Source organism: Elephas maximus, chromosome 1 (assembly GCF_024166365.1).
Source record: "Elephas maximus indicus isolate mEleMax1 chromosome 1, mEleMax1 primary haplotype, whole genome shotgun sequence".
Lineage (NCBI taxonomy): Eukaryota > Metazoa > Chordata > Mammalia > Proboscidea > Elephantidae > Elephas > Elephas maximus.
This window is the reverse complement of record NC_064819.1, coordinates 31,125,970-31,140,422: the sequence shown is the minus strand read 5'-3', so window position 1 is coordinate 31,140,422 and position 14,453 is coordinate 31,125,970. Positions and strand designations below refer to the sequence as shown.

Here is a 14,453-nt window from a genome sequence, read left to right as displayed (position 1 = left end):
TTACAACATTGATTTATATTAACAAATATTCACTGAACATCTATTTATAAGGCACTATTCAAGCTGGGAGCCCTGGTGGTGCAGTGGTTAAGTGTTCAGCTGCTAACCAAAAGGTCTGCAGTTCTAATCCACCAGCCGCTCCTTGGAAGCTTCTACTCTGTCCTATAGGGTTGCTGTGACCTGGAATCAACTTCACAGCAATGGGCTTGGGTTTTATTCAAGAGTCAGCTGAATAGTGTGATACTTACTAAGCACCTTATGTGTTGAGCCTAATACTTATGCCGGGGATTATGCGATATACAAAATTTAGGTGGTTTACTGCCTTCAGGAAGGTTATCTTCATGGTGAGAAACAGGAAAATAACTGTCATACACAAAGTCAAAGGAAATAAACATTAAACTAGAGGTGTAACCAAAGCATTGCAGGAACCCAGAAAAAGCGCGGCTTTGTTTGACAAGAGTCAAAGAATTCCAAGCTGTGCAAATACATGGTCCGTTTTTAGAATATTGCATAGCAAAGAAGCTAAGGAATACAGACTATCTAAATGCAACCGTGTCCTAAAGACTTTTGGAGGGTGAAGTACTTGACCCAACTTGCATTTTTGCTCTGCATTTTGCAGAACTATGTACAATGGATCAGAGATGAACAATGAGGCGGGAAGGCAGGTTAAGAGGCTGTAACTACAGTATCAAAAAGAAGGAAGTGGGCCTGAAAGAGGGCAGAGGAGAGAGAAGGCAGAGTACGGAGGACGGTGATGCATTGAATTTGTGGGGAGGGGCAGATGAATTCAACGTTCTAGCCTGTAAGACTAGGAGGTCAGTGTCACTGTCAACGAAGACAAGGAGCAGAGGTTGATTTTCGAGGCCGTGTTCGAGGCACCTAGAAGATGCCCAATGTTTGCATCAGGTGGGGGCTGGTGCTGAGAGGCCCAGCCCACATTGTCGCTGTGCAGGTGGGAGTGAAAGACCCAATCAGGGAGAGAAAAGGGAGGGAAACATTTTCTTTTAAGGGGGCATGGCAGGTTGAGAGAGGTGGTAGGGGGAATATCATGGGTTGAATTATGTCCCACCCAAAATACGTGTCAACTTGGCTAGGCTATGATTCCTGGTATTGTGTGGTTATCCTCCATTTTGTGATCTAATGTAATTATCCTATGTGTTATAAACCCTAACCTCTATGATGTTAATGAGGCAGGATTAGAGGCAGTTATGTTAATGAGGTAGGACTCAAACTATAGGATTATGTTGTATCTTGAGTCAATCTCTTTTGAGATATAAAAGAGAGAAGCCAGCAGAGAGGAGAGGGACCTTATTACCACCAAGCAAGAAGAGCCAGGAGCGGAGCACGTCCTTTGGACCCAGGGTTCCTGCGCTGAGAAACTCTAGACCAGAGGAAGACTGATGACAGGAACTTTCCCCCAGAGCTAACACAGAAAGAGAGCCTTTCTCTGGAGCTGGCACCCTGAATTTAGACTTCTAGCCTTGTGGACTGTGAGAGGATAAATTTTTTTTTTTGTTGTTAAAGCCATCCACTTGTGGTATTTGTTATTGCAGCGCTAGATAACTAAGAGAGGGGCCAACAGATATGAGAAAACAGAACTGAAAAAAGGGGACATTGGTGTCACCTGCAATAGAGCTTGAACAGTTAGACTGAGAAGCAGCTCCTCCTATGACCTTGGTACCCTTCTTGGCAGGTGGACCCAGTGCATCAGTAAAAGGCATTCTTTGTTTGGATCGGTGCTGGCCAGCAGAGGTTCCTTTAATGGTGGTAACGTTCTGCATCTGTGCTGTCCAATACAGTAGCCACAGGCCACGTGTGCTCACTGAGCAGTTGAAATCAACATTTGAGGAACTGAATTTTTCACTTCAGAGAGAAGTCTTCTGAATTTTCAAGACAGCAGTTTACAAAAAGGCTGGGCTTAAAAGGCGATTTCCGCTGCTGGTCAGTAGAGCCGATATCAAAATTTAAAAGCTTTCCTGGCTACATGCAACACAATATATTCAGAAATTTTAGAATGCAGATCTTTTTGAATAGGTAAGAAACTTTAGAATGAAGATCTTTTTGAACGGGTACTTAGTTTTCAATGGGTTAATCTGAGTAATTATGTTGATGACATTCTTCAAGTTGTTACAATCATTCTCACCCTCCTTTTCCAAACTGTTCCTCCTCCATCAGTGTAAACTCACTGCCTCCTAAGTTTCCTATCTAACCTTCCGAGTTGCTCTTGTCAGTCTGACCCCATGTGTTTCAGGGTAGAACTGTTCCACAGGGTTTTCAATGGCTGTGCTCTTTAGGAAGTAGATTGCCAATCCTTTCTTCTGAGGCGCCTCTGGGTGAATTCAAATGCCAGCCTTTCAGTAATAGCTGAGCACTTAATCATCTGCACCAGAAAGGATAGTTATATTGTTTGAATTGCTAAGAACCCTTAACAAACTATTCGTTTTAAATATATTTCACCACGACCACCCACCTCGCTGCAGCCACCCCCCTTTCCCACTCCCACTCTGATGTAGCACAAGACCTCTCCTGGTGGCCATGCCTGGAACACAGGCCGTGGGCACTAAGGCCCAACATGACGTTCCAAGGCATTCTGGGCCCCATGCTCCTTGCCACCACCCAGCTCTGCTGCTGCTCCTCACAGCTGGAATGCCGTTGTTGGATGTTCAAATCCAAGGCTTGGGTCTTCCCCAGCCATTCAGACACGTGGCTCCCCTCCCAGAGAACTATCTTACACACCGAGAGTTTTACAAAATCCAAAATAATTTTATTCACTTCTTCAGATTTTCACTTCTACAAGGTGTTTAGCAAACATGCTAAGGCGACAAAATGTCTAGTTGGTCACCACATGCAACACTGACCACTGGACTGATGACAGCAGCAACCACGCCCACCTCAGCTACTGGCCCCACAGCACGAGCAGGGTTGCGGGAACACAGGGAACCACACGGCAATCAGCAACCTGAGGTAGGTCTCTTTACAGTAAAAACTTCCACACCAGTGTGAGACACTGATCAGCAAGGGCTACTTGAAGTCACAGACTTTGGGGAGAGAGAGAGACAGACTGTACGACACCGCAGTGAGAAGGACAGACAGACCCACAAAGTCCTGAGCCCTGTCCTGGACTATGGAGGGGTGGGCGCAGGCAAATGAAGAAGTACCACCGACAAAAGCAGCGGCTGGCTCCAGGCTTTGGAGCCCAAGGTCTAGGAGCCGGAGAGCTCTGTGCAGTGGCCAGCGTGAGGACCTGAGGCAGTGGGACACTGTGGACACACTGATTCTTGTTCAGAAACGATAGCAAGAGGAGGAAGGCAGGGAGGGAACTCCGTCTCCCAGGAATGTTTTTGTGCTTCTCATTCCCGACGGAGGGAGAGAGGAGGGGTCTGCGGCCTCGCCCCGCTGCTCTCCTGGCAAACAGTGAAGTGGCCCAGGACAGAAGGCAGGGGCCCTGAGAATTCATGGTGCTCTGCATGGTCTTTGCTGGCCCCGGCCCCAGAGGGGCTGTGAGGAGGCAGCAGAGGGGGCTGCTGAGGGGCCAGCTAGGGCCACACACCTTCCTTTTGGACACCCAGAGCACCCACCTGGCACCGTGAAAACCACCACCTAGAGAAGAACAAATGCTACCCTCCCTATGGTCTAATAGCAAAACCAGATCTCCGGTACAGCAAACTGTACAACGATGATAAAAGGAATATGCACTGCTATCAGCACAGTGCCCATTTTAATATAAAATAAACGGCTGACATTTTTCACTGTAAATACAGCCTATGTACAGACTTATATATAGATACAGCTACACGTATAAAGCTTCATTAGAGGCCTCTGATACATTTATAATAATGGTTCCCTGAACCGTTTAGAGTGCAATTAAGAACAAAAACTAAATTCCGTCTACATGAATATGGAATAAATACAATAATCAAAATAGGACTCTTCCTAAAAGCGAAACACACAAGCCAATCCTGAACTGCCGTGCGAAAGATAGGCTCGGGAAAGGCCAGGTTTCCGCAGGAGGAGGTGAGGGGCCCGCCCCAGGCAGGGAATGGCGATGCTCCAGAGAAAGAAGACCATCGTGGGGGACAACTTAGCCCTTTACGGCAACCTTGTTCTCTGCAGCTGCGAACATGGCATAGAACCGGGAGCTGTCGTTGGACAGAAGGACCGATGGGGTGTCAAACTCCACTACCTGTAAGAGAAGGTGACCACGTGAGGGTGTGGTTCCCACATGGAGGCATGGCTCGCGTGGGTGAGTGGTGCCCACGTGAGGGCGTGGCTACCACCTGGGGGCATGGTGCCTGTGTGGGGGCGTGGCTCCCACCTGGGGTCCTGGCTTCTGTGAGGGCGAGGTTCTAGGGTACTGGGGAGTCTTGGAGGGTCCTCTATCCAAGAAAGGAGGGCACCCCCAAAGCCCCTGAGGACAGAATCAGGGTGACAAGTCAATTGACCCTGCCATGCCCAAATGATTTCCCTTTTTTAAATTTTTCTTCCCACTAACCAGGATCGGAATCGACTCAACGGCACTGGGTTTTGGTGGGAACCAGGATCTGGAAACTCTGGGGAAACAGTGGTTAAGTGTTTAGCTGCTAACTCAAAGGTCGGCAGTTGGAATCCACCAGGCACTCCTTGGAAACCCTATGGGGCAGTTCTACTCTGTCCTATAGGGTCACCAGGAGTTGGAATGGACTAGACGGCAACGAGCAAACCAGGATCTAAGGGAAAGGTCAGCCTTGAGCATTTTCACTGTAAAGGAATCAATCAAAAAGGTTCTATAAACTGCAGGGGAGAAATCCCTTTTCTTTCCATCTGTAAAGCAAAGCTAAAGGTGACTGTTATCTTTCTCAGCTGTTGTGATGATTGATTATATGTATAGCAGTTGGCACAGTGTCTGGCACATAATAAACATTCAATAATAACTACTAGTATGGTAGTCAGAGCCCTGGTGACACAGTGGTTAAGAACTTGACTGCTAACCAAAGTCGGCAGTTCAAATCCACCAGCCGCTCCTTAGAAACCCTATGGGGCAGTTCTACTCTGTCCTATAGGGTCGCTATGAGTTGGAATTGACTTGACACTAGTGGGTATTATGGTAGCCGTTATTTTTAATAACAGAAGACAAGTTATTTGTTATAAACAACTTGTTAGTTCCACATATTCCTTAATTTACTTCCATCCCAGAGACACACAAAGAAGTTATTCCACATATATTTACTTAATGTCTATTATGTGTGAAAAACTGTAGTACTGACCACTGCCGAAGATCCAAAGATGACTGAGCTATGACGCCAGCCTGCAGGGAGTTTATAGTCAGATAGGAGAGCTAGGGTACGTACACCAATTCTATCAGATGAGACAGACGTGCTACAAGAAAGCACTTCAGATCAAGGTTAGAGGATGCAAGACTGTCTACAGCCAACAGCACCTGCAAGGGCGGAGTGGGAAATCAAGAAGACTGGGCTAGGGCCAGAGTATGGACAGCCTGGAGCTGTAGGCTGGGAAGTTCAGCACCACGGCATGATTGCGGACAGCAAACACAGGGTGGCTGGTCTCCGAGCCGCCGCGGGCTGGTCTTGTGAGAGAATGGATCACTGAGTATGTGTGATCTCAGACAGAAATCACAGTGTCATTGTTTACAGGCGATGAATGGACAAGTAGTAAAGCAAAATGAGGAGCTGGTGTGAGCACCTCTGACCTAATCTCCTGTCAGGAGCACAGCCGCTGTGGGCACTTATCTGAATGTTCAGAAATGGCGTTAAGATGGCAATCAGCTTGTCCCTGTCAGGGCCAGCTATCCTCCTGTACAAGGCCTGTACATGCTGAGCCATGGTCCCTGACGGGCTCAGTACCTGTCCCTGGGCCAGCACCATGATCCTGTCAGAGCCGAGCACCGTGTGCAGGCGGTGAGCAATTGTCAGCATGGTACAATCTGCAAATGCCTCTCGGATGGTCTCCTGAATCAGTAAGTCTGTCTCTGTGTCCATGGCCGCTGTGGCCTCATCTAGAATCAGTATCTGCCAGGAAAGCAGAGGAGAAAGTTGCTGTTAGCTGCCAAGGAGTCGGCTCTAGCTCACGGCGACCCTATATGTAACAGAATGAAACGCTGCCAGGTCTTACACCATTTCACATTTGAGGTTAGTCAGACAATACTCAGAAAAGGAGGAGGGATCCAATAAGTTCCTTAAGCATTCTGGTTACTCTAGGTCTTACTAGGTATTTCATTACTTAGATTTTAATACTGCATGTTGTTTTTTTCTACATAAATACACACATATGTAAAAATACTGTTGTGCTTAGAATTGATACAGCTTTAAACCCATGTTTGCCTTGATTTCTACAAAAAAAAAAAAAAGTCCACGTATAATACTGATGTATTAAAATACTTGCCCCTATTTGCTCCGAAACTCTGAACATGTATGCTAATCTTTCTGGATGTCTCTTTTCCTGTCTGTACAGTAAGGAGATTGGTGTAGATGACCTGGATGTCTCTAACCATTTTAAGATCTCCTAAGTCTGTGGTCTCCAGTATAACTGTTCACTCTCGAGAAACAAAGGAAGTCCCTGGAAACCAACGGCTCCAGGAAGTTAAAAACAAAAAAAGAAAACCCTTACACCCAAATCCTGTTGGAGCCAACTTAGCATGTCCCGGGCCTGTTCTCAGCAAGTGCCGCCTGGCTCAGAGCCAGGTATACCCATGGACCCAGTACCACAGGGCAGGCTACGCTTCCGTTCCTCTGTTCACCCCTGTCCACCTCACCTTACAGTGCCGCAGCAAGGCCCTCGCGACGCACAACAGCTGCCGTTCCCCCACAGAGAAGTTATCCCCGTTCTCCATCACTTCAGATTCGAGTTTCAGAGGTAGCTGAACAATCTAGGGAGGGGGAGAGCAGAGATTAGAAGGACACAGAACTGAATTTTGGGGCATAAATGAATTACTCTTAAACAGATGACTGAATTCCCAGCTAAGACCCTGGCTCAAACAGAAAGAAGGCACAGAGGTGACAGCTGTGCACTGTTGTTGTTAGTTGCTGTCAGGTTAATTCTGAATCATGGTGGCCCCATGTGTGCAGAGTAGAATTGTGCTCCATATGGCTTCCAAGGCTGTGACCTTTTGGAAGCAGACTGCTAGGCCTGTCTTCCCAGGTGCCTCTGGGTGAGTTCGAACCATCAGTCTTTTGACTAGTAGTCCAGTGCTTAACCATTTGCGCCACCCAGGGATCCTGACTCTGTCCTGGGACCCACATTTTATAAGAGAGTCCCTATTTCAAATATACTGTCCCGTTAGCCTCATAGGAGCCCTGGTGGTGCAGTGGTTAAGCACTTGGCTGCTAACCTAAAGGTGAGTGGTGGGAACTCATCAGCTGCTCTGCAGGAGAAAGCTGTGGCAGTCTGCTTCCGTAAAGACTTCAGCCTTGGAAACCCTATAGGGTAGTTCTACTCTGTCCTATAGGGTCACTATGAGTCAGAATTGACTGCCTGGCAGTGGGTTTGGTTAGCCTCATGCCACCAAAATGGCATCTCCAAAACTTGTGTCAGGTTTTAGTTCTGAAATTATGACCATGCAATAGGAGACAGGGTGATCAAAATTCCTCTTCTCTTTAAGTTCAAAGCTGCAGGTCCACGGCTCACAGATTGTCCCTGCAGACCAATGGCATCAATCTGCACCCTGTGGGCTGTCTAGGGCCTGCTGGGCTTCCCTAAGAGCGGATCTATGGGTGCACGTTGCCTGCAGACTTAATACGTTATATATCTTTTGCACATTTATGAAAGTTTCAACAGTTTGTTATACTATGATTAATAAAACAGAATTAAGAGCATTATTGAATTCTGAGAAATTGTCATTAACACCTTCTCAATCAATAGGTATTAAAACCTGTTGTGTCAAGTCAGTTCTGACTCATGGTGGCCCCCCCCATGTGTTACAGCAGAACTGTTCTATAGGGTTTTCAAGGCTGTAATCTTTACAAAAGTAGATCACCAGGCCTTTCTTCCATGATGCCACTGAGTGGGTTCAAACCATCAACCTTCAGGGTAGTAATTGAGCACAAAGAACCTGTACAACCCAGGGACCTCCAGTGGATATTAGAAGGCCAAAATGACCATGGTGGTCGTGGTGTGGGGGTTGGGTGACATCAACTTCTCCGACATATCTGAAATGCCTCTCTACAGGGCTCTTCCATGGACATCCTTGGGGTGGAGGGACAGGCTGCCTTTGAGTGCCCAGCACAGCCCTCCTCCAGGCTTCACTTACACATTCCTTCATGTGTGTCCTTTCTAAGGCATCCCAAATCTGGTCCTCTGTGTACTGGTTGAAGGGATCCAGGTTTGATCTGGGGAGAGGAAAACATAACAGGAACCTCTCAGAGGCCCAGCATTTAAGCAACTGTGTGGCGCTAGCTGTCTTTGGTAAAAGTTCAAACATTCAGGGACAAGGAGGACTCAAAACCCGTAAGGTTGTCACAGATGGTTCAATCCCCAGCCAGCCACGGGTGGAAGCTGAGGTGGAGGTGCTGGTGTCTGCTCCTCACAGGAATATCTCTGAGGACAGGATCCGGCCCCCTTTCTTCTCTACAAAGCTTTATTTCATGTTTATTATGTGGGTAATAAAAGTTAGTTATAGAAAAATTAGGAAATACAAACAAGCAAACCACAAAACTCGAAACATATTAAATCACCTACAATCATACCCCTAGAAATAAGCTCTGTTAGCATTTTGTCATATTAGCCTTCTAGATTTTTCTATGCATATAGAGGTTAAAATACATCTCTGTAGATATACCACAAACTTACAAAAGCGACCTCTCTGTTCTTAACGCACTGGGTGCAAGCCCTGGCCCTGAGCAGGGGCTCGGTGGCAGCTAGCCTGCTCAGGGAAGGAACGGATCTGCAGGGGAGAAAGGAGACAGTGAGGGGCGCCTCGAGAGGAAGGGATTTTCCTGGTACAGAGGACCAATCTGGAGACCACTGCTGCTCATACCAAAAGAGCAAGATGAGACATTTCTGCAAATGTTCAAAGACAGGAGGAAAACGTATCTGTCACGAGGGTGAGGGTGAAGGGTGGTGGGGAGACAGATTTTCTGGTGGAAAATGGGAATATTATAGTCTTTTTGTGTGCGTGTTGTTTCATCTAAACATAACATTTGTAGGTCTAGTAATTGGAAAGCCATTAGGTATAATTTGCTTGGTTCACACAATTATGCTTGGTATCTGTGAAAAAGGAAACTCTTTGGGAGAAACATGAGCTTTAAGAAATACAACGTAAATTTGAACTCAAAAGTGCTGCTGAGGTCATGTGTGAAAACTGGAGCTGCATAAGGGGTTGGTGACCTGCTCTGTCAGGGGACGACCCCGGGGGCTGGGAGACTGGGACGGCACTCGGGGGCCCAGCTAACAGAATCACTGGAGCCACATGTGTTCCATGTCTGGAGTTACTCATTCTGGGCATGGCAAAACAGACCTGCCCCAAAGGGTTTCCAAGGAGGGGCTGGTGGATTCGAACTGCCCACCTCTTGGTTAGCAGTTGTAGCTCACTGTAGCTCTTAACCACTGAGCCACCAGAGTGCCTTATGATCACCAGCAGGTGGTAAACATATACATTAAGGCAGAGGAGACTGGTCTCAGCAGGGAGCTCAATCTGGAATAGAAAAAATAAGCCCTCATTAGAGAAGCCAGATGGCCCTGGGTCTGACCCACAGACGGAACTGAAAGCAAAGTCACGCATCCACCGCATCAGAAGCCGTCAGCCGGTAGGATGGGGGGGAAAGATGTCTGAGCCCTGAACTTGAGGGCACTTGTTTTCTAATAGTCAGAGCTTTTGGGGTCCTACCATCGCCAAAAATACATTTTCACCTTTGCTTCTTTTTTTTTTTTTTTTAAGCCTGTTGGTCATTGCTAAATGAGGCCAAGAACAGCTCCTGGAGTAACATGAAGCAGCTGTTCACGCTGTCTCTCATCCACGGTGGGCACCTCCCTAGAGGCCTAGGTCCTGAGAGTAGGAGGCTTTGGGACTCAGGAAGATAAGGGAAGGCTCAAAATAGTTATTCAAAAATAAAGACCGATATTTGGCCTTAGCTGTTAAGAGCAAAATTGGCAAAAACAAACACAAAAGTTAGAAGTGAAAAAAGAGTAAATGCAAAAGGCTAAAGAGCAGCATTGAGGGTGTGAGACTTCTTTTAAGATGGCAGAGGCCTGCACAAATCTGAAAGCACAGGAGAAGTTGTGAAGAAGTTAGAAAAAGAAAAGACTTCAGGCGGCAGGTGGAACTCTGGTTTCTGGAGACGGAGTATCTCTTGAGGCTGTTGGCAGCGGTGTTGTGATACAGGCTCCCGGGGGCGATGTACTGAGTGCAGTGACTAAGAGCCTATACTTTGCAGCCAGCCGGCCAGGCTTACATTCCAGCACTGTATTCTACTTAACCTCTCTGTGCTTCGGTCACTTCATCTACAAGGCAGGCATCATAGTAGGACCAATCCACATGTGGTTCTGAATACTTGATGGATTAACACATGTAAAATGCTTAGATCAGTACCTGGCACACAGTAAATTCCCAATAAGGTTGTTGCTGTTGTTAGGTGCCCTCAAGTCGATTCCAACTCGTAGTGACCCCATGTGACAGCAGAACGGCCCTGTGGGATGTTCTAGACTGTCATCTTAATGGGAGCACATTCACAGGGCTTTTTCCCCCGAAGCAGCTGGGTGGGTTAGAACCATCAGCCTTTCAGTTAGCAGCCAAGCACTCAACCACTGCACCCCCAGGGCCCCTTAAGCTTAGCTTCTATTATCGTTGTTGCTGTTGTTACTTTCTAGAGCACTAGTGTCTGGCATGAGTGATTTTCAACAAATGCTAGTTTCTATCTAGAGTGATTTTCAACAAATGCTAGTTTCTATCTAGAGCTCTTTATACAGTTAAGTCTAGGCTTAGGATTACTTTCCGACATAGAAACTAGAAGTTTTGGGGATTCCCAAATTCCATAGGGACTAAAACTTTCAAAAAAGGAAATGAACGATAGAATAATTCAGAGCTTGAGATTCTAAGAGCCGGCTTCTGCAATTATGTCCCATTTTTTTTTTTTAGAGTGCTAGCTGCTTCCATCTGACAGTACTTCAGGCCCAGAACGAACCAAACAGTATAAGGCAGCATGTAGACTTGGTCATTTTTGCTGTGACTGGGAGTTGAAAGTTAGAAATAGTTCTCAAGTGAAAGAGAAGAATTTTTATGGGCAGATCCAAAGAGAGAGAGAGCTTCTGAATAGGAAGGAAAGAGAACACTGCTTCTGGCTAGTAAGCAGATGCCAAGCGGAAACCCCCCAGTGGGGAGAAGGTACCCATCATTCATAGGGAGATCTAGAATCAGAGACAGACTACTGAGTGACAGGTGAGGGTGACCAGTCTCACTGAGGAGCAGAGTGACCCCCAGCCATGCCAGGCTTCAGATAATCCACAGGACCGGACTCACTCCAGCAGGGGGCTGGTTAGGGAAGAGGCAAGGGGTGGATTTCCCTGGACCTCTGGGGAAAGGGAAAGTTCTGCCAGTGTTTAAGCTCTGGATGAGGAAGGGGCTCTCTTCTTGAGGCTAACTTTCACGGCAAAAGACAGAGGGGAGGGACTGGCCCCAGGCCCGCAGGCCCTAGAGCTCAGATGCAGGTAGACAAATGGGGAGGCACTGGAATGGACTCAGACAAAGGCAGGTAGTGGCCCCAAATTATGTTTTTTTTTTTATATATAATTTTAAAGATAGATAGCCTAGCCATTAGTGAGCTGAAAAAAAAAAAAAAACTGATATTGGTCATTTTAAATCAGACAATCATATGATCTAATACGCCAGGAATTTAGAAGACAGCTTTCTGGCCGACTGACTGGAAGAGATCCACATTTATGCTTATTCCCAAGAAAGGTGATCCAACCGAATATGGAAATTATTGAACAATATCATTAATATCCCCCCACATGTCTGTCAGTTTGTCGTACTGTGGGGGCTTGTGTGTTGCTGTGATGCTGGAAGCTATGCCACCGGTATTCAGATACCAGCAGGGTCACCCATGGAGGACAGGTTTCAGCTGAGCTTCCAGACTAAGACAGACTAGGAGAAGGACCCGGCAGTCTACTTCTGAAAAGCATTAGTCAGTGAAAACCTTATGAATAGCAGCAGAACATTGTCTGATATACTGCTGGAAGATGAGTCACCCAGGTTGGAAGGCACTCAAAAGATGACTGGGGAAGAGCTGCCTCCTCAAAGTAGAGTCGGCCTTAATGACGTGGATGGAGTAAAGCTTTTGGGACCTTCATTTGCTGATGTGGCACAACTCAAAATGAGAAGAAACAGCTACAAAAATCCATTAATAATTGGAACCTGGAACGTACGAAGTATGAATCTAGGAAAATTGGAAATTGTCAAAAATGAAATGGAACACACAAACATCGATATCCTAGGCATTAGTGAGCTGAAATGGACTGGTATTGGCCATTTTGAATTGGACAATCATATAGTCTACTATGCTGGGAATGACAACTCAAAGAGGAATGGTGTCGCGTTCATTGTCAAAAAGAACGTTTCGAGATCTATCCTGAAGTACAACGCTGTCAGTGATAGGATAACATCCATACGCCTACAAGCAAGACCAGTTAATACGACTATTATTCAAATTTATACACCAACCACTAGGGCCAAAGATGAAGAAATAGAAGATTTTTACCAGCTGCTGCAGTCTGAAATTGATGGAACATGTAACCAAGATGCATCGATAATTACTTGTGACTGGAATGCAAAAGTTGGAAACAAAGAAGAAGGATCACTAGATGGAAAATATGGCCTTGGTGATAGAAACAATGCCGGAGATTGAATGATAGAATTTTGCAAGACCAATGACTTCTTCATTGCAAATACCTTCTTTCACCAACATAAATGGTGACTGTACACATGGACCTCGCCAGATGGAATGCACAGAAATCAAATTGCCTACATCTGTGGAAAGAGACGATGGAAAAGCTCAACATCAGTCAGAACAAGGCCAGGGGCCAACTGTGGAACAGACCATCAATTGCTCATATGCAAGTTCAACTTGAAACTGAAGAAAACCAGAGCAAGTCCACAAGAGCCAAAATATGACCTTGAGTATATCCCACCTGAATTTACCAACCACTGAAGAATAGATTTGACACACTGAACACTAGTGACCGCAGACCAGACGAGTTGTGGAATGACATCAAGGACGTCATCCATGAAGAAAGCCAGAGGTCACTGAAAAGACAGGAAAGAAAGAAAGGACCAAGATGGATGTCAGAGGAGACTCTGAGACTTGCTCTTGAGCGTCGAGCAGCTAAAGCAAAAGGAAGAATTGATGAAGTAAAAGAACTGAACAGAAGATTTCAAAGGGATTCTCGAGAAGACAAAGTAAAGTATTATAATGACATATGCAAAGAGCTGGAGATGGAAAACCAAAAGGGAAGAACACGCTTGGCATTTCTCAAGCTGAAAGAACTGAAGAAAAAATTCAAGCCTTGAGTTGCAATAGTGAAGGAATCCATGGGGAAAATATTAAACGATGCAGGATGCATCAAAAGAAGACGGAAGGAATACGCAGAGTCATTATATCAAAAAGAATTAGTCGATATTCAACCATTTCAAGAAGTGGCATATGATTAGGAACCAATGGTACTGAAGGAAGAAGTCCAAGCTGCTCTGAAGGCATTGGTGAAAAAGAAGGCTCCAGGAATTGATGGAATATCAACTGAGATGTTTCAGCAAACAGATGCAGCACTGGAGGTGCTCACTCGTCTATGCCAAGAAATATGGAAGATAGCTTCCTGGCCAACTGACTAGAAGAGATCCGTATTGATGCCTATTCCCAAAAAAGGTGATCCAACCGAATGTGGAAATTATAGAACAATATCATTAATATCACATGCAAGCAAAATTCTTTTGAAGATCATTCAAAAGTGGCTGCAGCAGTATATCAACAGGGAACTGCCAGAAATTCAGGCCGGTTTCAGAAGAGGATGTGGAACCAGGGATATCATTGCTGATGTCAGATGGATCCTGGCTGAAAGCAGAAAATACCAGAAGGATGTTTTCCTGTGTTTTATTCACTATGCAAAGGCATTTGACTGTGTGGATCATGACGAACTATGGATAACACTTCGAAGAACGGGAATTCCAGAACAATTAATTGTGCTCATGAGGAACCTTTACATACATCAAGAGGCAGTTATTCGGACAGAACAAGGGGATACTGATTGGTTCAAAGTCAGGAAAGGTGTGCGTCAGGGTTGTATTCTTTCACCATACCTATTTAATCTGTATGCTGAACAAATAATACAAGAAGCTGGACTATAGGAAGAAGAACGGGGCATCAGGATTAGAGGAAGGCTCATTAATAACCTGCGTTGTGCAGATGATACAACCTTGCTTTCTGAAAGTGAAGAGGACCTGAAGCACTTACTAATGAAGATCAAAGACCACAGCC

At 45.8% G+C, this 14,453-nt stretch overlaps 1 protein-coding gene across 2 annotated transcripts in view; it reads right to left on the bottom strand.

Annotated features, from left to right (window-relative positions):
* Nucleotides 1-2,477: 2,477 nt before the first annotated feature.
* Nucleotides 2,478-14,453, bottom strand: part of ABCC5 (ATP binding cassette subfamily C member 5) — a 115,247-nt gene continuing 103,271 nt past the window's right edge. The window contains exons 25-28 of one of the 2 annotated variants that reach the window (XM_049881472.1): nt 8,243-8,321; nt 6,749-6,862; nt 5,841-6,005; nt 2,478-4,183 (exon numbers count right to left, since the gene is read on the bottom strand). In XM_049881472.1, coding sequence (XP_049737429.1) covers nt 4,082-4,183; nt 5,841-6,005; nt 6,749-6,862; nt 8,243-8,321 — 460 coding nt within the window. In that variant the 3' untranslated portion in view covers nt 2,478-4,081. The remainder of the gene's footprint in view (nt 4,184-5,840; nt 6,006-6,748; nt 6,863-8,242; nt 8,322-14,453) is intronic. The other variant, XM_049881471.1, reaches the window with a different exon arrangement.